The sequence below is a fragment of the Ovis aries genome, chromosome 24 (genome assembly GCF_016772045.2).
Source record: "Ovis aries strain OAR_USU_Benz2616 breed Rambouillet chromosome 24, ARS-UI_Ramb_v3.0, whole genome shotgun sequence".
NCBI classification, from domain to species: Eukaryota; Metazoa; Chordata; class Mammalia; order Artiodactyla; family Bovidae; genus Ovis; species Ovis aries.
In genome coordinates this window covers 2784946-2809555 of record NC_056077.1, presented here as the reverse complement: position 1 = coordinate 2809555, position 24610 = coordinate 2784946, and the positions used below count along the sequence as shown (strand labels likewise).

The following is a 24610-nucleotide window of genomic DNA, read 5'->3' as shown; positions in this document are numbered from 1 at the left end:
TGCTCCCCGTCGGAAACCCCCTGGAATGCGTTGCTTCCTCCGGGCCGCTCCCGAGACCCTCCTCGCAACTGCCTGACGGGAATCGTAGTTCATCGACAACAGAGTTGACTCTCCTTCGGGACTCAAGAAACTACACATCCCGTGCTGATTCGGCGCCTGCGCACAAGGCCGCGGAGCGTACTACGGTTCCCGGCGGGCCTTGCGACGCGCGCGGTTGCGTGCTGACGCGTTTAGTTGGTCGTGCTGACGTGCAACGCGGCCCAGGCGGGGTGCGAGTGGCGCAGTCGGAGCCCGCTGCGGCCCCTGAGGAAGCGAGGAGGCGGCGGTGTCGGCTGAGTCGGGCGGACCGGCGAGGCAGGGCCGCTGCTCCAGGCCCCGAAGGACTCAGGAGCTCGATCTGCGGCAGCACCTCTCCCCCTCGGAGGCGGCGGGTGGAGGCGGCGGCGGGTGAGAGGGTGAGGGAGCGAGCGAGCCGGGTGGGGGAGGGGCGGCGGCCCCGGCGCCAGGCCAAAGCGCGCGGAGAACGGCCCAGGCCGCCGCGCGCACGCGCGCTCGCCGCCCCTAGCTCGCGCGGACGTCCCCGCTCGCCTGCCTCCCCTCCCCCTCTCCCGCGGTTCCTGTCGCGCGCGGGCTTTTATTCCCCCTCCCCCATGGCAACGACGCGCGCCGCCGAGTGCACTTGGGCTCGCGCGCGTTCTCGGCGAGGAGTGGGTAGCGCGCGACTCGGGCTTCTCGTCTCCCAGACGCGTGCGGCGACGAGGCCCTGTTGCAGCTGTCCTTGCCGACATCTTGTTTGCGGGGAGGGGGCTGCGGCGGCGGGGGCCGGCTGTCGGCTCCTTTGCCCCGCGCCTCGCCGGCGTCCGGCCTGTCCGTCCCTCCCCGGGGCTTGGGGTCTGGTCCTGAGCCTCCCAGACTACCGGGCGCCGCGCAGCCCCCTCCCCCATCCCTCAAGGCCGAAAATAGGTCTTGGCGGCTCAGCCTGTGCAAAAAAGGTCTTGAACTAGATATCTCCTCGATTTAGGCAGTTTGGATTCGTTACTGTCTGCCATGAAGTATTAAGCGAAGCATTCAAAACGTTTTTTTTGTTTTTAATTAAGTACTCAGTCTAGGTATGTTAAGGCAGACCACGTGCTCTTTTCTTTTCTTGCACCTTTTCATGGTCTCCAAAGTTGTGTTGAAGCTGGGAAGGCGGCTGCCAGCCCTTTCTTGAGGAGAAAGCGCAGGGTTTTATTATAATTTGACTCAAAACTCTTCCAGACCTCGGTTTTCACGCAAACGCTTATGTAAGATATCTTTTGGGTCAAAAATTTTTAAAGTTGTGTTGTGTTTCCTTTTGAGTGTGTTGAATCTAGGCACTCTCTTACTGAGCTAGTACTTCAGCTTTCTGGGTTCCATAGTCCCTCGTCAGCTACTGTGGTGCCCCAGTGCTGAACTTGATGTGCTTACGTATTAGTTTCATTTTCCTGCACTCTCCGCTCCCTTTTTCCTGCGTTTCTTTCCTTGACTGTCGTAATACTGAATTTTAAGACTCCTTTTGTCTTGTTTAACATGTGATAATTCTCCAACAGAAAAATGCTTTTTATCTTCTTTTGCAGCTTGCTTTTCATCTGCCTTTAGCTTTGGTGACTTTTGCATGCCCGTAGTCCGTGGATCCTAGTTTAAGTGTCTCCATTTGGGTTTTGGTGATTTGTGTATATGTATTATCGATACACTCCTCCTGTCTATCTGTCCTTTGTGAGCATTGTCTTGGATGCCATGGTATTTCTGTTTTTTGTTTGTTTTCTTTGCTGGGTCATTTTCTAAAAGTAGTTTGTTGTGATTGAATACCCTTTGCTTAGCAGCTGCTGGTTATCCTTTTCCAGGGAGTGGGAGGATTATTGTGTGAGGTGGTATGGAAGTGTGGGTGAATGGTTAAACTGAAAAATTAATTGCAGGTCAGAAGCTTTCTGCTAGGGAAGCAGAAACTAGGTAGGGTATAGAGAGCCAGAGAAAATCTAGCTTAAGAGCAAGGAGAAATTTTGAGAAAGTAAACGTGAAGGTTGGAAGATTTCTTGTACTATAAAGAAATTTTTCGTTTCACACAGTTCCACTTGCCTTTCCTAGATTTAGCATCATCCTTTACCCCAATATGGTTATTTTTTTGTTTTGTTTTCAGATCTCTAGAGTCTGCAACTGGGATTGGGTAGGGACCCAGCCTTAGAGTTGGGGGGGAAGGGGTACCAAACTGTTCTAGAGTTGAGCTGTCTTCTTTTCATTCAACATCTACCTGTAAAGGGGGAGGTTGGTACATTTTCCCAGGTGTTTATGTTTCTTCCAGAGTATTTTAAATGGAACTTTTCTTTTTATCCAGTTCTGTGTTTTTTTTCTTCTGCCTTCACTAATATCTCAACTTTGTTCCTTGGGTTCTTTTCCTGGGGTCCTTTTCACTCACACATTTCCTTTGTGAAACTATCTTGGACAGGAGGAGTTGGAGGAAAAAAAAAGTACATAGAGCAGGAGAAAGGAATAGTCTGTGTAGTCAAGAAACCTAATCAGAAAAAAACTAGCATTTGAGGGTTTCTTCAGAGTCATGTGGGGCTGGATGAGAAAAACTAGGCAGTAAGGTAATGAAGGGACTGTTAAAGTCAGCAGTTTGACTTTAATGAAGGTGAGGGAGAAAGAGTGGGGTTTTTGTGACTAAGTGTAGGGAAAGGATGTAGAGAAGGTATGGGGAACAGTTGGACTAGAGGAGACTGCTTTGATACATAGAGAGTTTGAGTTGGAAACGCAATCTTTTCGTAGGAGCTAGGGAGACTTGGGTGAGCCACAAACCATGTGAGAAATCCTATTGGGAAGGAAATTGAAGAAATAACATATCAGTCAGGATAGTTGATATGCCTCTTACCTGAGAGATGATGTATATGAGGATTATGTATCCAGGCTTCATGTGTTTCTGTAGTGCGTGCTGGCCTTTTAGGTTAGGCCTCCTTTTGGATATCAAGGGGTTCTCGAGTCAATTTGTAGTCATAATTTCTGGCTACGTTCAGGGTAGCTAGCCTGAAATGCCTAGGTCAGTTCTTGGAAGACTCTAGACTTGACTGCAGGCCCTTGTGTGCCACAGATCTCTCTCTCTCTCTCTCTGTTTTTATTTTTTGTTGGTGTTTGTTGTGCCCTGTTTGGAGGCCTCAGTCAGTTGCCAAGGAATCAGAGTAGTTGGTAAAGATATCACTTGTGCATATTGGGTTCAAAGTAGAATAAAGGGATAGTGTGGAGAAATTTGGGAGAAATGGGATCTTTGGGGGTGGGTAAGGAAAAGCTAGGTACAAACAGAAGTGGCTCTTGCACACTGAGGGTAAAGACTGTAAGAGCTGGTCTTGATTTGGTAGAAAGTGAGGGAAGGATGAAGGAAGGGTTTGTTTAGGAGACCAGGAGGATTATGCAGCCAAAGGAGGTTTAGTGTGGAGAGACCTGTTGAAGTAGGGTTGAAGAAGAGCAGGGATTTGGGTGGTGGTGAGTGGCTAGTTTGGGGCCAGGGGCCTGACCCGTGTCTCCCCGCTCCCCCTCAGGAGCGGTGGTGCCCCCCCGGGCACGGGGCCATGTACAACGGGATCGGGCTGCCGACGCCCCGGGGCAGCGGCACCAACGGCTACGTCCAGCGCAACCTGTCCCTGGTGCGGGGCCGCCGGGGTGAGCGGCCTGACTACAAGGGAGAGGAGGAACTGCGGCGCCTGGAGGCTGCCCTGGTGAAGCGGCCTAATCCTGACATCCTGGACCACGAGCGCAAGCGGCGCGTGGAGCTGCGATGCCTCGAGCTGGAGGAGATGATGGAGGAGCAGGGGTGAGGGAGGTCTGGGGGAGAGCCACATACCCAGCGAGTGCAGAGCTGGGGAGTTAGGTGGGCTGTAGGGAGTGTTGGGCAAGTTGAAAGAGGCCTGGAGAGGAGTGAGTTGTAGGAGGGGAGGTGGTAAAGAAGCTAGCAAATTGAAAGGAGTTGAGGGGCAGTTCAAAGTGGAACCTGTGTCTGGAACATAAAAGGGAGCCTGAGGGAGTCTGAATTATTTAGATGAAGGCACAGGGGGAAAGAGAGGGGCCATTGAGAAAAACATGCTTTAAGGGAGAGGTGGGGAAGCAGACTAGGCAAGACACAAGAGCTTGGTAAGCTGATATGTTGTCGTCATTGGTAGAGAAAAGGAAGGTGAATGGATGTGAGGGTCGAGGCCTTGGAGAGTAGCAAAGGAAGACAGGAAATTGGAATAACACCTGGATAAAGGGGATCATGAGTTGGGTAGGGAAGTGAAATTTGTGGAAAACGAGCATGTTCAGGCAGAAAACCTTTTAGAGCAGTGGTTTTCAAACTTCAGCAGTGGCGTCCCCCCTGTTTTTGTTTTTGTTTTTTTGTTTTGTTTTTTTAACAATGCACGTTACTTCAGAATCCCATGAAATGAAAGACCTGTTCATGTTGATTGAAGTTGGGGAGGAACACTTGGAACTCTGCCTGCTTAACTTTCCTCTTTTGGCCCTGGAGTGTAGCATGTTTAAAATCCACTGTTCTAGAGGGTGTAGTCAGTGGAGGGAAGAAAGATTACAGGAAAAGAGCAGAATTTGATAGGAGGGCCCTTTGGGTGACAGTGAGTGAAACATTTAATGTGTGCATGGAAAGGGAAGGGGTCCTGCTGGGAACGAGGGAATTGTAAACCCAGGTCTGGGGAGAGTGTCTGGTCAGGCTCTAACCCTGAAGGCTTTTGTTCTTCAGGTACGAGGAACAGCAAATTCAGGAAAAAGTGGCGACCTTTCGACTCATGTTGCTGGAGAAGGATGTGAACCCTGGGGGGAAGGAGGAGAACCCAGGGCAGAGGCCAGCGTGAGTGTTTCCCTCTCCATTTTCTCTGGACTCTCTTCTGCTTTTGCTGTTTTCTCTCCTTACTGTGGACATTCTCCCTGCTCTTGTCTGCCTTTTCTCATGGCTGTTTGGTCCATGCCTGCAATTGTGTGAATATGGCTCTGCGTTTTGTTGTCTATCTCCTTTAGACCTTTGACTTTTTCTCCTCTAGGGTAACTGAGACTCACCAGTTGGCAGAATTGAATGAGAAGAAGAATGAGCGACTCCGAGCTGCCTTTGGCATCAGTGATTCCTATGTGGATGGCAGCTCTTTTGATCCCCAGCGTCGTGCTCGGGAAGCTAAACAACCAGCTCCTGAGCCTCCCAAACCTTACAGGTACATGAGATTAGTGTCAGTTTCTCTTCCTAATTCTAAGTGCTTTGCTCCATTTTTTGTGTGTGGATTATTTCTTTCATATTCTTCAGATTTTGTTCTGAAGTTGAAATGTCTCAGAAAATCCATCTTAGCACCCATCTTTGCTTCTTTTCATTTTCACTCAGCCTTGTCCGGGAGTCTAGCAGTTCTCGTTCACCAACACCAAAGCAAAAGAAGAAGAAAAAGAAGAAAGATAGAGGACGGTAAGTTAGTTGGAAAGTTATTTTAGTAGCCAGAGGACCGCACCTGTCAGGCTTTTTCTCCTTGGAAATAGAAAATTTCTATTTCTAGGAAGCAGGAGGGAGTTGTCAGGAAAGTCAGGGAAGAGGAGTTACCATTCAGGTCTCAGCTGAGAGAAAAAATATGTTTGCTGCTTCAGTGGGAAGGGTTGATTATGTAGCTCTGCAGGACTGATGAGAATTTTGGTACTGTACTCTCTTTTGAGGTTTGTTGTTATAGGTACTTATGCTGCTTAGAGAGTAAAGTTCTGGGTGTAGATCTGGCACATAGGTGCTGTTGGAGTTGTTCTGTGCAGCCTTCTGAGGATGGATCGTATGTAGGGTGGGCCAGGGAAGGAGGCAAGCTGAATGACCCTGTTTCTGAACCCATGTTTAGCAGGTCAGAGAGCAGCTCTCCTCGACGAGAGAGGAAGAAGAGTTCTAAGAAGAAGAAGCACAGGTATGAGGTGGGAGTACATGGAGTGATGGGAGAAGCTTAGTGAGTTCAGGCATAGATAATGGTTTATGTTTTATTTATTTATCTTTTATCCATAGGTCAGAATCTGAATCCAAGAAAAGGAAGCATAGGTAAGCGCTCTTTGTGGCAGAGGGAGGACAGTGGCACATGGAGTGATGAGCCATTGCTACCTGATGGCTTTGTTTGCCTTTTTTTTTTCTCCTTAAAGCTCAGTTCCTTGATTTCTTGCTGTTGATTCTCCTGAATAACAATTCTTCCCTTTCTACTTTTGGCGGTCTTTTTCTTTAAAAATGATTTTTATTTTAAATAATCTTGCCTTATTTCCCAGGTCTCCTACTCCGAAGAGCAAACGTAAATCTAAGGACAAGAAGCGGAAGCGGTGAGTAAATTAGAGGGAAATTTGCTTAATGAGTAGATGAGTGCCACTTGGGAATAGGGCAGTCCAGTAGAAGGTTGAGGGATGGATAAGGGGAACCTTGTAGACCTGTGACAGTGCCCTGAGCTGTGATCTTGGTCTTTCTTCAGATCTCGAAGTACAACTCCAGCCCCCAAGAGCCGACGGGCCCACCGTTCAACTTCTGCTGATTCTGCTTCTTCTTCAGATACTTCCCGCAGTCGGTAAGGGGTGGTCCAGGAGGAAGGGAGGGAGAGGGACTTGTGGGTTAATCAATTTAATATTTATTGAGCGCCCACGGTGTGCTAGGCGCTGCACAGACCATTCGGAAGACACGGTCCCTGCCCTCTAGGAGCTGACAGGCTAAAGCAACAGGATGGACAGACATATACATTTCCCCTTCTCTTTTTTTTTTGTTTTTGTTTATTTTATTTATTTTGTTTTTTGTTTTGTTCTGATATATATGGACTGCCAGAATAGGGGGGGTGGTGGTTGTTCGTGGTGTCTGGGGGAGGAAGGAATCCTTACCCTGGCTTCCTTAATCGGGGAAGGCTTCCTGAAGGAGGTGGGCTCAGAGGTGAGTTGTGAATGAAGCGGGTAGGGAATGGACTGGGTGGAGGGTTCTGGGAGGTTTGGGGGAGGTAAATATGAAGGGGTAGAGGGAGAATATTTTTGGGGGATTGATGTTGAGAAGAGAAGGAGCAAAATGAACTGGACCTGAATTTCAGTATGAGTAATTTGAATCTTGTGAGTGAGAGAAGGTTTTTTGGAGGAGGGTTATAGTCAGGAAAGGTAGATGGGAGCTGGGGAGGGGGTTTTCTGTTCTCTCCTGAACTGATTTTCTTTCTCTCTTCCCGTCCTTAATTACCTCTCTCAGGTCTCGAAGTGCTGCAGCTAAAACCCATACAACTGCCTTGGCTGGACAAAGTCCTTCACCTGCTTTGGGGCATCGAGGGGAGGGAGATGTACCTCCCAGGGAACCAGGTACTACCAGCATAGGGCAGCCTAGTCCGGAGCCTTCTACAAAGCAGCCTAGCAGTCCCAGTGAAGACAAAGACAAGAAGGAGGTATGTTCCTGAATTAATGGATGTTCTTGGGGTTGCAAGGCTGTGGATTCAGGATAGCTGTTCAAAGTTAAGGAAAAAGTAAGATCAAGTTTTGGTTTCTGATTTGTCTCTTGGTATTCATAAAGTTCTTTTTTGCATCTGCAAATCATTTAGAATTGTGATTTTCAAACTTCACTAGATAATAATAAATAGGTTTTACCTTACTGTTCTGTTTGTAAATGTAAGATAAAACTTGGAACAAAAAATTTTCTTTACACTTACTAGCCATTTACTATTCTGTGTATCTAGTATTTATTTCATTAAATGCTGGTTGTGGCTTACTAAAACTTCTCAGTCTGCTGAGTTGCTGCTTGCAGTCTGAAAACTACTTTCGGAAATCTTTTCCATACCTTTTCTTTTATACTTGCTGCTGCTGAGTCGCTTCAGTTGTGTCTGACTCTCGACTCTGTGCAACCCCATAGGCAGCAGCCCACCAGGCTCCGCCGTCCCTGGGATTCTCCAGGCACGAACACTGGAGTGGGTTGCCATTTCCTTCTCTGTTTATACTTGCTATTCTAATTCAGACCCTAATCATGTTTTCTTATTTCTATCATCACAATATATTTTTAATTGCTCTTTGATAAAGTTGTAGCTCTCCTGTTATTTTTCATGTTCTCCAGAGTTGATTTTCCAAACTGCAAGTTCGATCACCTCAGAAACATAATTTACTTCCTATTTCTCTTGGCTTATGTTTTAAGGTTTTTATAACTTGGTCTCTTTTTCTGTGTTTTCCTATACTTTATCCTAGTTTTTGTTGTTCACATGCCATGTTTTCAGTTTTTTTTCCTTTTAATGTGGTTATTTTTTAAGGGTGAAGTCAGTCACTTTGGGAAACTGCTTTATCTTTACATTTAAAAATACTCTTCTGCATTCAGCATGTTACAGTGGTTGTTGTGAACTAATAGTACATTAGATTGCATTGTTTTTTCTAGATTAGAAGATTTGAGATTATTATAGACTCTATTTTCATATGTTTTTAACTGTATTTTGTACTGTGTGATTATTGAATGAACGTGACTGCCTGTGGTGAGGAAAAGGTATTTCATTGGAAGGGGTGTTGAGACCTTACAGATGATAGGAAGTTTTGGTGCTTACATTATCCCTACCCCTACCCTCTTTTCCACTCTTAGAAATCTGCAGTTCGACCTAGTCCCTCTCCGGAAAGGAGCAACACAGGGCCAGAACCACCGGCTCCCACTCTGCTCCTTGCTGAGCAACATGGCGGCTCCCCACAACCCCTTGCAACAACCCCCTTAAGTCAGGAGCCAGTGAACCCCCCTTCTGAGGCTTCTCCAGCCCAGGGTCATTCACCACCTAAGTCTCCTGAGAAACCTCCCCAATCTTCTTCAGAGAGCTGCCCACCATCCCCTCAACCTACCAAAGTTTCTCGGCATGCCAGCTCTTCCCCTGAAAGCCCTAAACCGGCACCAGCTCCTGGGTCCCGCCGAGAGAGTTCCTCTCCTGCATCCAAGAGTCGCTCTCATGGCCGAGCAAAACGGGCTAAGTCACATTCTCATACTCCTTCCCGTAGGGTGGGGAGGTCCCGTAGTCCTACCACCAATAAGAGGGGGCGGTCTCGGTCTCGAACCCCTACCAAGAGAGGTCATTCTCGGTCCCGGTCACCTCAGTGGCGTAGGTCACGTTCTGCACAGAGGTGGGGACGATCTAGAAGCCCCCAGCGACGTGGCCGCTCTAGGTCTCCTCAGCGACCAGGCTGGTCCAGGAGCAGAAATACACAGAGAAGAGGCAGGTCTAGATCAGCAAGACGAGGCAGGTCACACTCTAGATCCCCTGCAACTAGGGGTAGATCTCGTTCTAGAACACCTGCCCGGAGAGGCAGGTCTCGGTCTAGAACACCCGCGAGGCGGAGGTCACGATCTAGAACACCTGCCAGGCGGAGGTCACGATCTAGAACACCTGCCCGGAGAGGCAGGTCTCGGTCTAGAACACCTGCAAGGCGCAGATCTAGGACCCGATCACCTGTACGACGGAGGTCTCGTAGTAGATCACCAGCCAGGAGAAGTGGCAGGTCACGTTCCAGAACCCCAGCCAGGCGTGGGCGCTCACGCTCTAGAACACCAGCAAGACGAAGTGGGCGGTCACGCTCTAGAACACCAACTAGACGAAGTGGCCGGTCACGCTCTAGAACCCCAAACAGGAGAGGGAGATCTCAGTCTAGGACACCAGCAAGACGGGGAAGATCCCGTAGTAGAAGCCTAGTTAGACGGGGAAGATCTCACTCTAGAACACCACAAAGAAGGGGCAGGTCTGGCTCATCATCAGAGCGGAAGAACAAATCCCGCACATCCCAGAGAAGGAGCAGGTCCAACTCAAGTCCAGAAATGAAGAAATCGCGGCTTTCTTCTAGGCGGAGCAGGTCTCTCTCTTCACCAAGGTCCAAAGCAAAATCCCGTTTGTCTGTGAGGCGAAGCCTTTCAGAGTCCTCTCCATGCCCAAAACAAAAGTCTCAGACACCACCAAGGCGCAGTCGTTCTGGATCATCCCAACGCAAAGCTAAATCTAGAACGCCACTGAGACGAAGTCGCTCTGGTTCTTCTCCGCCTGGTAATCAGAAATCTAAAACACCATCAAGGCAAAGTCATTCCAGTTCATCTCCTCAACCTAAAGCAAAGTCTGGAACACCACCAAGGCAAGGGTCCGTAACAAGTCCCCAGGTAAATGAAGAGTCTGCAACGCCACAGAGACGGAGCCGTTCTGAATCATCACCTGACCCTGAGGTGAAGTCTAGGACCCCTTCAAGACACAGTTGCTCTGGGTCTTCTCCTTCTAGGGTGAAATCTGGCACACCTCCAAGACGGAGCCGATCTGGGTCGTCATCTCCACAACCCAAAGTGAAGGCAATAACATCACCAGTCCAAAGCCATTCTGGCTTCTCTTCTCCAAGTCCTAGTAGGATGACATCTAAAACACCTCCAAGGCAAAGCAGATCAGTGTCTCCATGCTCTAAGACAGAATCTAGATTGTTGCAAAGACACAGTCATTCTAGATCTTCCTCTCCAGATACCAAAGTGAAACCTGGGACACCACCAAGACAGAGTCACTCAGGGTCTACTTCGCCGTGCCCCAAAGCAAAGCCCCAGACTCCACCAGGGCATAATCTTGGATCAAAGTCCCCATGTTCCCAAGAGAAGTCTAAAGATTCACTAGCACAAAGTTGCTCTGAATCCTTCTCCCTCTGTCCAGGAGGCAAGTCTAGCACGCCACCCTCATTTCTGCAACAGAAAGGACAATCTCCAACTTCACCAGACTCCAGATCTGGTACTTCAAGCCCAGAAATGAGACCAAGTCATTCTGAATCTCCATATCTGCAGAGCAAATCTCAAACACCTCCTAAGGGCAGCTGCTCTAGGCCCTCATCTCCAGTCGCTGAGCTGGCACCCAGATCTCCAACAAGAGGTGAATTGTCAGCAAGTCCTAGGCTGAAGTCTGAAATATCTCCAGAACAGAGCAGGTCCCAGTCCGACTCTTTCTCATATCCTGCCATAGACTCTAAATCTCTTCTGGGACAGAGCAGATTAGAGCCTTCCGAATCAAAAGAAAAAACTGGCTTATTCCTGCAAGAGGATGTTAGTGCATCACCTCCAAGACCAAGAGACAAATTGAGTCCTCCTCCAGTGCAGAATAGGCCTGAGTCCTCACCAGTACTCAGAGATACCCCTAGAACTCCATCAAGGGAAAAAGGTGGTGTTAGGTCATCTCCAGATACAAAAGACCAAAGTTCTACATTAGTTAAGCCAAGCCAAGATGAAGAATTAATGGAGGTAGTAGAGAAATCTGAAGAATCATCAAACCAAGTCCTGCCGCATTTGTCTCCAGAACTTAAAGAGATTGCTGGAAGTAATGTTGAATCATCTCCAGAAATAGAAATGCCTGCTGTACCTTTGACTCTTGACCAAAGCCAGTTGCAGGCTTCTTCGGAAGAAGTCCCTGCAATGGCCCCAGCTTGGAGCGGGCCACACTTTTCTCCAGAACATAAAGAACTGTCAAACTCTCCCCCCAGGGAGAATAGCTTTGGATCACCTTTAGAATTTAGAAACTCAGGAGGCCCTGTTGCAGAAATGAATACTGGATTTTCTCCTGAGGGTAAAGATTTGAATGGACCTTTTCCTAATCAGCTAGAGACAGATCCATCTCTAGATGTGAAAGAACAATCAACAAGGTCCTCCAGACACAGCAGCTCTGAGTTATCCCCAGATGTGGTGGAAAAAGCAGGAATGTCTTCAAACCAGAGTGTGTCTTCACCAGTGCTTGAAGCTATACCCAGAACCCCTTCAAGGGAAAGAAGTAGTTCTGCGTCTTCTCCTGAACTGAAAGATGGCTTACCCAGAACTCCCTCAAGGAGAAGCAGGTCTGGGTCTTCCCCAGGACTTAGAGATGGATCTGGGACTCCCTCCAGGCACAGCCTATCTGGGTCATCTCCCGGAATGAAAGATATACCTAGAACACCATCCAGGGGGAGAAGTGAATGTGATTCCTCTCCAGAACCAAAAGCTTTGCCTCAGACCCCTAGGCCAAGGAGTCGTTCTCCATCTTCCCCGGAGCTCAACAATAAGTGTCTTACCCCCCAGAGAGAGAGAAGTGGGTCAGAGTCATCAGTTGAACAGAAGACTGTGGCTAGGACACCTCTTGGGCAGAGACGTCGGTCTGGATCTTCTCAGGAACTCGATGGGAAACCCAGTGCATCCCCTCAGGAGAGAAGTGAGTCAGACTCTTCTCCAGATTCTAAAGCTAATACACGAATGCCACTCAGGCAGAGGAGTCACTCTGGATCTTCTCCGGAGGTGGACAGCAAATCCCGGCCTTCTCCTCGGCGTAGTAGGTCTGGCTCATCCCCTGAGGTTAAAGAGAAGCCAAGAGCAGCACCCAGGGCACAGAGTGGTTCTGATTCCTCTCCTGAACCCAAGGCTCCTGCCCCTCGAGTCCTTCCAAGACGAAGCAGATCAGGTTCATCAAGCAAAGGCAGAGGGCCTTCTCCTGAAGGAAGCAGCAGTTCTGAGTCCTCTCCAGAACATCCTCCCAAATCCAGAACTGCTAGAAGAAGCTCTCGGTCATCACCAGAGCCCAAGACTAAGTCTCGTACTCCGCCGCGCCGTCGCAGCTCCCGGTCATCTCCTGAGGTGACTAGGAAGGCCCGGCTCTCCCGTAGGAGCCGTTCTGCGTCATCTTCACCAGAGACCCGCTCTAGAACGCCCCCAAGACGCCGAAGAAGTCCCTCAGTATCTTCCCCAGAGCCAGCTGAAAAGTCGAGATCCTCACGCCGGCGGCGTTCAGCATCCTCTCCACGCACTAAGACAGCTTCAAGGAGAGGCCGTTCTCCTTCACCAAAGCCTCGTGGGCTCCAGAGGTCCCGTTCCCGCTCGAGGAGGGAGAAAACCAGGGCCACCCGACGTCGGGATAGGTCTGGATCATCTCAGTCAACCTCTCGGAGAAGACAGCGGAGCCGGTCGAGGTCTCGGGTTACTCGCCGTCGGAGGGGAGGCTCTGGTTACCATTCAAGATCTCCTGCTCGGCAGGAGAGTTCCAGAACCTCCTCTCGACGTCGCAGAGGTCGCTCTCGGACGCCCCCAACCAGTCGGAAGCGTTCCCGCTCACGCACATCACCAGCACCGTGGAAACGCTCCAGGTCTCGGGCTTCTCCAGCTACCCACCGGCGATCCAGGTCCAGAACACCCCTGGTTAGCCGACGGAGGTCCAGGTCTCGGACCTCACCAGTCAGTCGGAGACGATCCAGGTCTCGGACATCAGTGACTAGACGAAGATCCCGATCAAGAGCTTCGCCTGTGAGTCGAAGGCGATCTAGGTCCAGAACACCACCAGTAACCCGCCGACGTTCAAGGTCCAGGACACCGACCCGCCGGCGCTCTCGTTCTAGAACGCCACCAGTGACTCGAAGAAGGTCCAGATCTAGGACTCCACCAGTAACCAGAAGGCGATCTCGAAGCCGAACCTCCCCTATCACTCGCAGGAGATCGAGATCCAGAACATCCCCAGTCACCCGAAGGAGATCACGATCTCGCACTTCTCCAGTAACTCGAAGGAGGTCTCGCTCTCGAACCTCTCCAGTGACACGCCGCCGATCTAGGTCCCGAACTCCTCCAGCTATTCGGCGCCGCTCCAGGTCTCGAACCCCATTGCTGCCACGCAAGCGCTCTCGAAGTCGCTCGCCACTTGCTATTCGCCGCCGTTCCCGATCCCGTACTCCACGAACAACTCGGGGCAAACGGTCCTTAACAAGATCTCCTCCGGCCATCCGCAGACGTTCTGCCTCTGGAAGCAGTTCCGATCGATCACGTTCTGCTACTCCTCCAGCAACAAGAAACCATTCTGGTTCTCGGACACCTCCTGTAGCTCTCAATAGCTCCAGAATGGGCTGCTTCAGCCGTCCTAGCATGTCACCAACTCCTCTTGACCGCTGTAGGTCACCTGGAGTACTTGAGCCCCTCGGCAGCTCCAGAACACCCATGTCTGTCCTGCAGCAAGCTGGCGGTTCCATGATGGATGGTCCAGGTCCCCGAATTCCTGATCACCCAAGAGCATCTGTACCTGAAAACCATGCTCAGTCAAGAATTGCACTTGCTCTGACGGCCATCAGCCTTGGCACCGCTCGGCCTCCTCCGTCCATGTCTGCAGCTGGCCTTGCTGCGAGAATGTCCCAGGTTCCAGCTCCAGTGCCTCTCATGAGTCTCCGAACGGCCCCTGCGGCCAGTCTTGCCAGCAGGATCCCTGCAGCCTCTGCAGCAGCCATGAACCTGGCCAGTGCCAGGACACCTGCCCTCCCCTCAGCAGTCAACCTGGCTGACTCCAGAACACCAGCTGCAGCAGCAGCCATGAACTTGGCCAGCCCCAGAACAGCGGTGGCACCTTCGGCTGTGAACCTCGCTGACCCTCGTACTCCCACAGCCCCAGCTGTGAACCTAGCAGGAGCCAGAACCCCCGCTGCTTTGGCAGCTCTGAGTCTCACGGGTTCTGGCACAGCTCCAACTGCTGCAAACTATCCGTCCAGCTCCAGAGCACCCCAGGCTCCAGCCCCTGCAAACCTGGTGGGTCCTAGGTCTGCACATGCCACAGCACCTGTGAATATCGCCAGCTCAAGAACCCCTCCAGCCTTGGCCCCTGCAAACCTCACTAGTGCTAGAATGGCTCCAGCCTTGTCTGGTGCAAACCTCACCAGCCCCAGGGTGCCCCTCTCTGCTTATGAGCGTGTTAGTGGGAGAACCTCACCACCACTCCTTGACCGAGCCAGGTCCAGAACCCCACCAGGGGGCCCAGGCTCCAGAACCCCGCCATCTGCCCCAAGCCAGTCTAGAGTGACCTCTGAGCGGGCTCCCTCTCCTGCTTCTAGAATGGTCCAGGCTCCCTCACAGTCTGCTCTTCCTCCAGCTCAGGATCGGCCTAGGTCCCCTGTGCCATCTGCTTTTTCTGACCAATCTCGATCTTTGCTTGCCCAGACCACCCCTGTAGCGGGGTCTCAGTCCCTTTCCTCCGGGACGGTGGCAAAGACCACGTCCTCTGCTGGTGACCACAATGGCATGCTCTCTGGCCCTGTCCCCGAGGTGTCCCACTCAGAGGGCGGGGAACCACCCGCCTGTGCGGGGGCCCAGCAGCCTTCCACACTGGCTGCCCTGCAGCCAGCCAAGGAGCGGCGGAGTTCCTCGTCCTCCTCGTCCTCCAGCTCCTCGTCGTCCTCGTCGTCGTCCTCGTCCTCCTCCTCCTCCTCCTCTGGCTCCAGCTCTAGTGACTCGGAGGGCTCTAGCCTTCCTGCGCAACCTGAGGTAGCACTGAAGAGGTGAGGGGACTCGTAGAAGTCTTGTACGGGGAAGGCTTCAGGGATGGTTGGTGGGAGTGGGGAGGGAGAATCCCTGTCCAGAGGTTCTTTGCTCTTTGAGAGGAGGTATGGGACCCTGACCCTTAAGTTGGGGGTAGAAGAGAATGCTGGGGTGGGGGTTAACGGGGGGAGGGATGGGACAGGTAAAAGTCTCCGAAGGTTAATTCTCTAGAGGATAATGATAAGTTTTCCGTCTCTACAGAGGACAGAACTAGAGGAAATGGACTTAATTTTACAGCAGGAGGGATGGCAGTTAGACCTCAAGAGGAACTCCCTGGGCTGGAAGGATCTTCAGAGGTCATCCTATCCCTCTCCCTGCCTCCAGGCAGGACGGCCCCTCCCCCAGCCAACCCGCACACACGGTGGCCTCCCCAAGCTGCGGCTCTCCTCTCCGTGGACGGAGACCACCCAGCTCGGCTTCCACACCTGAGCCCAGGGGCCTTATTCCTCCTTCAGGGACATTCTTGAGGTTTAACCTTGATCCCTTTTGCTGCGGGCCCCAGCCTGTTGCTTGTGTTAGCAGAGGTTGGGTCGGCTGGGGCCACGCTCTCCAGAGAATGCGCTCACAGGCTCCCAGCTCAGGCTCAGCTCTCGGCTCGGAGAGCTCCCAGGGCCTTCCTCAGCACCCCTCCCCCACTGCCGTTCCTCCAGGCCAAGGAAGGTAGGGTTGGGGCTGGGGCAGCTCGTCTCCACGTGACACTTTATTCTCCCACAGGGTCCCCAGCCCTGCCCCAGCCCCCAAGGAGGCTGTTCGAGAGGGCCGTCCTCAGGAGCCAGCCCCAGCCAAGCGGAAGAGGCGTTCTAGCAGCTCCAGTTCCAGCTCCTCCTCCTCCTCTTCCTCCTCCTCCTCCTCCTCCTCTTCCTCCTCCTCCTCTTCCTCCTCCTCATCCTCCTCCTCCTCCTCCTCCTCTACTTCTTCCTCCCCCTCCCCTGCTAAGCCTGGCCCTCAGGCCTTGCCCAAACCTGCAAGCCCCAAGAAGCCACCCCCTGGTGAGCGGAGGTGAGTGCTGCCTTGCTGGACACAAGGGTGGGGTGTGACCCTGGGTGTGTCTGCTCGTACAGGAGGAGTTGGGCTCTCCTCTCCCTGCCTGCTCCTCTTGTGCCCTGTGCTGGCGGAGGGCTGCGCCATCCAAGCGGGTGCGTGAGCCAGAACTGGGGAGTCCTAGGTTCCTTCCTCTCCCTGCCCGTGACATACAACCTGGTCCCAGGTCTGAGGGATTCTAGTTTTTAAGTCAGCCTGTTACTGTTACCAGGGCTCTGGTCTGGCCACCGTCATCTTCTCCCGACTCTGTCCACAGCCTCTTCCCTGTCTCCCTGCCTCCACGCCATTCTCTTCCACACGTAGCCAGAGGGATCTTTCTAAAACCGCACATCTGGTTACTCCCTTCACTCCACAAATCCTTCCGGGACGCCCTGTGGCCTGCAGGAAAAAGCCCCACCTCTGCGGGAATGGCGTGTGAGGCTCTTCACCAACTGGCCTTGCCTGCCCTGTGTTCTCCTCTCCTGCCCGCCCCCACACATGCCCTGTGCTCCAGCCACACTCAACAGCGCCTTGCAGTCTAAGGAGAACCCCATGCCTTTGGACATGCTGTTCCTCCTGCCTGGAATTCCCTTGTCCGCCTGGTGAACTCCTCGTTCTGCAAGACTCCGCTCAAACAGCACCTTCGAGAAGACTGCCCTGCCCCTTCCCTGCCCTGCCCTTGTCTTCCCTCCCCTGGGTCCCCAGACCCCGTGTACATCCTGTGTACAACTGTGGGGCTGCTTCCCACACATGGGGCACAGCGAGCCTCCCTTGGCCTCCCTTCACCATCAGACTGAGTCCCTCCAAGGGCAGGGACTGTCTTTATCTTTGCGTCCCCCGCTGCACCCCGTGCCCCGCCTGTTGGGGGACTCGGTGGATGGTGTGCGGGCGGATGGGTGAGTGAGCAGATGAAGGTGGGTCTGAGGTTGGCCCTGTGTGGTATGAGGTTTGGCGGTCAGGACCTGGGGTGGGGTGGAGGTGGTCCTGAGTGTTGGCTGCTGAGTTTGGAAGAGTGAGGCACTATGGCGACCTGCTCTGATCCCCAGGTCCCGCAGCCCCCGGAAGCCAATAGACTCCCTCCGGGATTCCCGGTCCCTCAGCTACTCGCCTGCTGAGCGCCGCCGCCCCTCACCCCAGCCCTCGCCGCGGGACCAGCAGAGGTACAGTTGCCACTGCTCTCCTGCGATAGCCCGCTCTAGCAGCTGATTCCTGCAGAATGAAGTTTTCAGGTTCCAGGGTACCAGGTGTTGGTGGTGTGCTGTGTGTGGTCTCATGACGGTTCTCCATTGCAGCAGCAGCGAGCGGGGTTCCCGGAGAAGCCAGCGTGGGGACAGCCGCTCCCCGGGTCACAAGCGCAGGAAGGAGACGCCCAGCCCCCGCCCCGTGCGGCACCGCTCCTCAAGGTGAGTCCTTGTCACACTCTGGGGCTGGGCCGTGGGGCTGCCTGGGCCTCTGCGTTGATGACTCTCCTCTGTTTCAGGTCTCCGTGAATCCTTTCAGGGGAATTCCATCCTGCCCCAAGTTCTGGAGCTGCGGGGCGTGCCCTCCTTTTTTCCCAACAGAGCTGGGGGAAAGGGGTCCTTGTCTGCCCTCCCCCCCAACCCTGGCAGCATCCCGTTGGGGAGGGCTCCCTTATTTCCCTCCCTCCTTTTTTTCTTTGTTCTGTGAAATGTTAATCTCTGTGAGTTTTTCCTGGTTCACATGTTTTGGGGGGTTTGGGGTGGGTTGGGAATGAGAATGGGATTTGTGGGAGGGGAGGATACGGTTTGGGACTCCCAGGTTTTGACTCAGAAAGGACTTCGGAGGCACTGCCCCCCTTGAACCCCGAGTTCCTGGGGGGGATGATGGTTTGGAACTAGCAGACCTGTGTGAGTTACACCCAGAAGGAAGGGGAGTTGAAATCAGTTGGCTCCTCTTGGCCTCCCAGTGAGGTTGTGGCCCCTCCCCCCAACTTTTCTTCACGTTTCTTAAAGGCATTTTGGTTTTTTAAAATCTGTACAGCAAGAGCAACTTTTTCTGTCAAATAAAAATGAGAAATGCAGGAATTGGGTCTACAAACTTTATTGGGGGTGGGAGGGCTAGGAGAGGAGCTGCCTTTGCTTTCTGGCTGTGTCCCCTGCCCCCAAGGGGGGTGCTGCCCTGAAGAAACAAAGCGGAAGACCTTTCTGTCCCCAGGCTGAGAAGGCTGGGCTGGAAGAGGCTGAGGGTGGGCCACACACCAGGAAGGGGCACGCCTGACACAGGAGAGGGTGCAGAAAGAGGCAGCAACCAGATGGACGCCCAAATCTTTTATTAAGGGGGGACAGTTTGGGGAGGCCTCTCACTGCACAGCCTGTTCGTTGGCGCTGCTTCCTGAGTCCTGTGGCTTCATCACGTCCGGCAGCTCAGGTGGGCTGGAGAAGGGCTCGATGCGCAGGGCCTCGAATGCCTCATCTAGGGGAGAGGAAAGGGGGCCTCGCTGGAGTTGGGGTGGCCTCCGCTGCCCTCCCCCAGCCTGGCCATGCGGGGGGCCCTCATCCTTACTCTGTCTCCCTGAATGAGCCTCCGGGTTTATCTGCATCCACCTACAATCTCCTCCATTCCCTTCACACTTCTCCCTGCTTCGCATCAAGACATATTGCTCCTCATGTTTCCTATGCTCCCCATGTTCCCACATCAAACTTTTTCTTGCCTTGCCCTCTGCCACTTAGAATGGCTGCTGCCTCCAGGCACCCAAGGGCATTCAGATACCACCTCTTCCCTCTTCAGAGAAACCTTCCCCAGGCACCCTATACAGTCCTTCAATGTTCCCAGCGCCCAGGACACACAACCACCAATTGGGAATGCTCTGTTTCTCATGGCCACTGCTCTACTAGGAACAGCGGGTCCCAGGAAGCTTTCCCTGTCTTGTTCTTGCTGTGACCTCAGCACAGCAAAATGAACCGCACTTTTTCTTCTGCATGAAAAACCTCTCCACCTGGCTCAGGATCTCAACCAATTAGGCTCCCTACTCAGCTGAAACTGGCCTCTAGTGGAGAGACAACCTACCAGGAGCTGGCGATGCTAAACATGGCTGCGGTGCAGAAGACAACCTCCCCCAGAATCATCCAGCCCCAACGTCAGCAGTGCTAAAGACACCCGGCCCAGCCTAATAACCCCCAGCCTAATAACCAATTCATCTTCCAAGACACAATCTGAGTCTCTTACCACCTCTCCCCATTCTTTGGAAATGGTCTGAAAGGTGCCATTTAACATCGGACACTTACCACACCTCCCTACCTAAGCAGCCACTTTGGTGGGGTGGGGAGACCACTCTCTACACAAGGAAACAACACTGCCCCCCGCCAGCCCAGAAGTGCACTTTTGTGAGTAGAAGCAGCCTGTCTTCAGTCCACAGCACAGCCCTCATCAAAATGGCTGTTCCATACCTGAGGTGCTGCCACCCAAGGTGCAGTCACCACAACGTATGTCACAACTGGGGGTCATGGGGAAAACCAATCACCTCACTGCTCTGTGACAGTGTTCACCTGCAAGATGGCTGAGGTGCTGCCAGTCCGTAGAGTGCCTTTGTTCAAATCAGAGGAACAGATACTTTCTCTTGGATACATGCAGATACTTGCAGCCTGGCCTAGCTTAGGAAGAATATATGTACTTTCAGCCCTCCCCTACCTGCCTCAGAGAACACCTTTAGAGAGCACCGCACCTGCCTGCCCATCACTGAGACTCAAGGGAACCCACATAAAGGCCCCTAGAACTGCCTTTTCCTGAGCACTCGTGGGGCCTGGGTGCACGAGGGCTCACCCCCTCACTGTGAGGCTGGTCCTGGCATCATACTCCTTTTTGGAGACCACACCAGTCTGGGAGGCACGGGGCATGATGTAGCTGTCCAAGGACATAGCTGCTGAGGCTTCTTCACTTGCTTTGTCCTCAGAACAGGATATTTGTGAGGCTAAAGTTAACTGAGGCCATATGCTCCCTCCTGAGCCCTAGCTAAGATTTCTTACAAGCTACAAAAATGAACTTGTAACTTCATCCAAATTCACCAGCCCCCGAGTCTACAGATGTGAAAAGACCCTATAACCTCTGTTCAAATTTTCAGAGAGACAAAGGATAAAATTTAAATCTTTTTCTTGAGAAAAAGAGAGACACTGGAGCAACACAAACCACCCCCACCATTCAGGTATCTAAGCCTTGGTCAGGGTGGCACGTGGTTGAGGAGAGTACCGGCTCTGAGGGCAAGAAAGGGCAGAATCCATTCTAACCTCTGCAGGCTCAGCTCACTCATCCTTAAAATGATCCTAATAAAAGTCTGCCCAGTACAGAAATGCACCATGGAGACAGCAGGCGGCATGGCACCCAGCTCAAACAAGGTCCCGGCAGCCTGCATCTGGACTGGGGGGTCCCCACGTGACTGCCAGCAAGACTGGACATCCAAAGCTCACAAACGGGAATGGCAGTGCTTGCCCCTCAGGGCTAGCCAGAGGACTGGACTGGACAATGGAAATAAGATGCAGACTGCAGGGCCAGGCCCTTAGTCCTCTAAATGTAAGCCAGTACTGTGACTAAGGATCTTTGAATCTTCCAAGAAATGGGCTTCAGTTTCCACAAGCATCTTACATCCTTCACATTGCTTCACACTATCCATTGCCTGCTTGGATGGTGTACGGACGGGGAGACAGGGTTTAAGAGGCTTGGAGGAACAACTGCAGGCTCCCTGAACACCCCTTTCACTGGCCATTTCCACCCTGTCACTGCCCCTCTCACCTGCCCTGAAGGCTAGCCCCACAGTGGCGGGGGCCTGAGGCCGTGCTGTCTGGCTGGTGAAGCCACACTCGCCCAATGTCTTGCCGTCGTCCAGAAGCTGGTCGTCCTGAGGATAGAGGATGGCAGGGTCTCAGGAGAGGCCCCAGGAGAGGCAAGTCACAAAGACTTCTCTGGTCAAGACCTACATTGAAAGTCAGAAGAGGGAAGAGACACAGCCCCAGTAGGGCCCAGAACCACCCCAGAGTAAGTTTCCAGGGCTACAGCCAAGACTTTCCATATCAGAATCTTCCAGGATAGGGCTCTGGAATCTCCCCTGCTCCCCACCCCACCCATTAACTCTAGGTGAATGCGATTCCAAGTGCCAGTTAACCAATCTGGCCACAGGTAGCTCTGGTTGCACCCCAGCTCTACCACCTTGGACAAACAGTTTCTTCTTTTTGATGTGAAGTTTTCTTATCTGTAAAATAGAAGTTATTGGAATTCCTAACTCATAGGGCAGCCAAGAGGCTTCAATGAGCAAAGGCTACACAGTGGAAGGAACTCAGGCAGCAGGAAGGGTCCTTATCACAGAAATCCAGTAGATAAGGGAAAAAAAGCCTTTATAGACAGAGGGAGTGGAGCAAAAGATCAGTTTCCAGGCAGAAGCAGATCAATGCACTTAGGTGAGCGACCTCTTGCTGCCAGACTTCAAAGAGGGGACGACACTGGATTGCCCCAAAACGCCAAACCCCGAGCGATCCTGGCTGAATAACTGCGATTGGTTTGTAAGGGGAAAGGGGGTAGGGCGCGGGGCTTTTAGAACATCACCATTAAGCTGGGGAGTAATAAACAGTTGTTGAGGGAAGAAGTGGTGGGACCTGACTCATCTCAAAACCCTCCGTTTCTTTACATTAAGGAGTGTCTGGGCCGAGGGGCGAGTGATAGGCTTTCAGAGGATTAAGAGCATCACGGCTGGAATCCTAACTCTGCCAACGACCTTGGGTTGGTCAAGTGGCCACCTCCGAGCCTCAGTTTTCTCCATGGCCGAGCTAGGAAGTCAAGAGCCGGAACGGCGCAGGGGGACCGCTGTAGGAATGAGATGAGACGCCGGCCCTCGGCGCTCAGCATAGGGTCTGGCGCGAGCCGCTCACGCCCTCCTGATGGAGAACCCCGGTGCAGCGAGCGCTATCGGGGCTTCACCTCCCCGAGTTCGAGCAACGGCCCTACGCGGGGGAGTTCCGGCCCGCGGCGGCTGGTCGCCGATGTTTACATCAACGACGCTGCCGCCGTGCGCCCACCGGCGCCTGCAGCCCCCGAGCGCCTGGAACCTACGGGACCGCACCTTGTACAGCCGCTGCTCATCCGGCGGCCGCTTGAGGATACCCTCGACGATGCGCTTCAGCTCGAACACGGTGCTCGACTCCTTGGCGTCCGTGAAGATGGTGGTCTTGTGGCGCCGGATCATGAGGAACACGTCCTGGGGGCGGCGGGCCAGCGTGAGCGCGGAGCCGGGGCCCCCCCGCGCGGCCCCGCACCCCCGCCGCCCCCGGCCCCGGCCCCGGCCCGGCGCCCCTCCCCCCGCACCCGCTCACCATCGCGGCGGCTGCCTCTCCCCCTCGACGCGCCGGCGCGGCCGCGCTCCGCCCCGTTCCCGGCAGCCCGCGCGCCGGCCCCAGCGTGCCCCGCGCCCGACGGCCCCGCCCCGTGCCGCCATTTTAAGTAATTCGCCAAGGGGGCGCTCCGACTGAGCGGCTGGCCGCCATCTTGGCGCCGTGGTGCGGGCGGGGCCGGTTGGCGGAGTGATGGAGGCGGTGGGAGTCGGGCGGGGAGCGAGCGCGGGAGGGACTGTGGGCGGTGGAGCCATCTTGGTTGTGGCAAAGGCGAGGTCCCCGTGTTGATGCAGTCACGCGGAGGCCTGGGCGCAGGTCTATCCTTCTTGCAGGGAATACGGGGCTGAAGTTCGCAAGTGTAGGGTGCCTCACGCCCCAAGGAGAATGTATGAATGATATGTCTTGGTCATCGCGGCGTCAAGACAATCGCATCACAGAGAGACCTGGGCTGCCATAGACCTGTATTCATCACAGTCAGACCTGGTAGTCTGACTCATGATTATGGGACTCCCTGGTGGCCATTTTGAGGAGGTGTTAAATTCTGGATCTTTCGGCCACCGTATCAGAAAACTGTACTGTTTCCCCGCCCTAGCCTAGGTTGTGAGGATTATTTAAACCAGTTTTGCGGGGCTTTAGGATTATTTAAACCAGTTTAGCGGGTACAATAAGGACCCTTGGAAGCTGTTGTTGGTATGAGGCAGTGTGAAAGCAGCTCTTTGCAGGAAACTGCCCTCAGCAGGAAGCTCCTTTTCTTGTCTCTTAGCAAAGCTAAATTGTAAACAAGTTTTGAACCAGCACACACATCCCCTCCTTGAAACCATACTTTACCCGTCTCTGGGCTAAGCACACCTTTCAAATTTTTAATCGCACAATATCTTGCCATATTAGTTCTTTCTGCAGATCAAGAAAGGAGAAATGAAGAATTCAGCAGATGACTGGATTGCTTCCCTAGCCTCTAATTCAGTAATCTGAACAAACTATGAACAAGATAGCCTCTAGAGGAAGAGCCCAAGAAGTTAACTGCATGGGTGAAACAGGAGGCAAGCAGGCAGGGCACAACCTTTGAAAGAATGATATAACCAGGGGGCATAACATAAATTGATTAGAATCAAATGGGTCCAAGATGGCAGACAAGTCAAGTTGCCTAGACCTTGCTTCTCAGTATAAACTAATTGTAACACAGCAGCAAGCTAATGTGAGCCACCATGACAGCTTGACCCTCAAAGCCCAAAAAGTGGGCAGTGGCTCAACCCCTGGAAATCTCCACCCCCTCCCCACCAAATAGTTGGAATAATCCTCCCACTCATTAGCCTGTCCCTGGAGTAGGAAATGGCAACCCACTCCAGTATTCTTGCTGGAGAATCCCATGGACAGACTAGCCTGGCAGGCTACAGTCCAGGGAGTCGCAAAGAGACACGACTAACACATTAGCACATGAAATTACCCAGCCCATAAAAGGTAACTACACCCGTGTTTCAAGACCACAACACTCACCCTCTGTGATGGCCTGCTCGCTATGGAGTGTTGTTTCTTTCTGAATAAATACATTTCTTAGCTATCACTTTGTGTCTCACTGAAGTCTTTCTGATATGAGGTTTGTTAGGTCCTGAAACCAGGTCTGTGATCTCAGTTGGAAGACTATTGGTTTTGGCTGGGTTCAAGTCCCGATCTTGTCAGTTCAAGTCCCAAGCAACGTTTTGGCTGAGTTGGAACCCCAGCACATGGGTTCAAGTTCCAATCCGAGGTAAACAGTTTCGTGACAATTCTGACACCTGATCTCAGGACTAACTGAGATTTCTTCCCTTTAAAAGTTTTTTGGGGAGGTTGAGTCCACCATCTCCCCAGATTGCCAGCATTCTGATTAAAAGTACTTTTCTTTTGCCACCAACATTTGTGAGTATGTAATTGATTTTGTGAGTGGCAAGCAGTAGGACTTCCATTCGATAACTAACTAGGCCATTGAACAGCCTAACTTGTTAGA

The 24610-nt window shown here is 52.7% G+C and overlaps 2 protein-coding genes across 19 annotated transcripts; one reads left to right on the top strand and one right to left on the bottom strand.

Annotated features, from left to right (window-relative positions):
• The first annotated feature begins 240 nt into the window (after positions 1–240).
• On the top strand, positions 241–18342 carry SRRM2 (serine/arginine repetitive matrix 2). Of its 18 annotated transcripts, none has more exons than XM_027961139.2 (15): positions 241–447; positions 3546–3817; positions 4733–4840; positions 5031–5195; positions 5360–5437; positions 5850–5912; positions 6008–6040; positions 6259–6309; positions 6456–6548; positions 7202–7391; positions 8561–15237; positions 15992–16276; positions 17344–17457; positions 17593–17700; positions 17778–18342. In XM_027961139.2, exons 2-15 carry the CDS (start codon positions 3576–3578, stop codon positions 17785–17787), a joined length of 8217 nt encoding a protein of 2738 aa, XP_027816940.1. In that variant the 5' UTR covers positions 241–447; positions 3546–3575; the 3' UTR covers positions 17788–18342. The 18 variants fall into 18 exon arrangements, with proteins under 18 accessions (XP_027816940.1, XP_027816939.1, XP_060262112.1 ...); XM_027961138.2 differs by having other exon boundaries at positions 17590–17700; XM_060406129.1 differs by lacking the exon at positions 3546–3817 and having other exon boundaries at positions 17590–17700.
• Positions 18343–22650, bottom strand: ELOB (elongin B). The gene is made up of 4 exons (XM_027961144.3): positions 22612–22650; positions 22362–22496; positions 21041–21146; positions 18343–18730 (listed from the first exon to the last, which is right to left on the bottom strand). The coding sequence occupies exons 1-4, from the start codon at positions 22612–22614 to the stop codon at positions 18618–18620; spliced, it is 357 nt and encodes a 118-aa protein (XP_027816945.1). The 5' UTR covers positions 22615–22650; the 3' UTR covers positions 18343–18617.
• Between the last annotated feature and the right edge of the window lie 1960 nt (positions 22651–24610).

Bases quoted from the DNA above. Each gene is read 5' to 3' on its own strand.
- SRRM2 (XM_042240590.1), top strand. From the start codon at position 3,576: ATGTACAACGGGATCGGGCTGCCGACGCCCCGGGGCAGCGGCACCAAC. The intron at 5,196-5,359 runs GTACATGAGATT...ATTTTCACTCAG, and splicing joins GAGCCTCCCAAACCTTACAG to CCTTGTCCGGGAGTCTAGCA. The intron at 6,041-6,258 runs GTAAGCGCTCTT...CTTATTTCCCAG, and splicing joins TCCAAGAAAAGGAAGCATAG to GTCTCCTACTCCGAAGAGCA.
- ELOB (XM_027961144.3), bottom strand. The intron at 21,147-22,361 runs GTGCGGTCCCGT...CTCTATCCTCAG, and splicing joins ATGAGCAGCGGCTGTACAAG to GACGACCAGCTTCTGGACGA. The intron at 18,731-21,040 runs GTGAGAGGGGCA...CCTCTCCCCTAG, and splicing joins GGGGCTAGCCTTCAGGGCAG to ATGAGGCATTCGAGGCCCTG.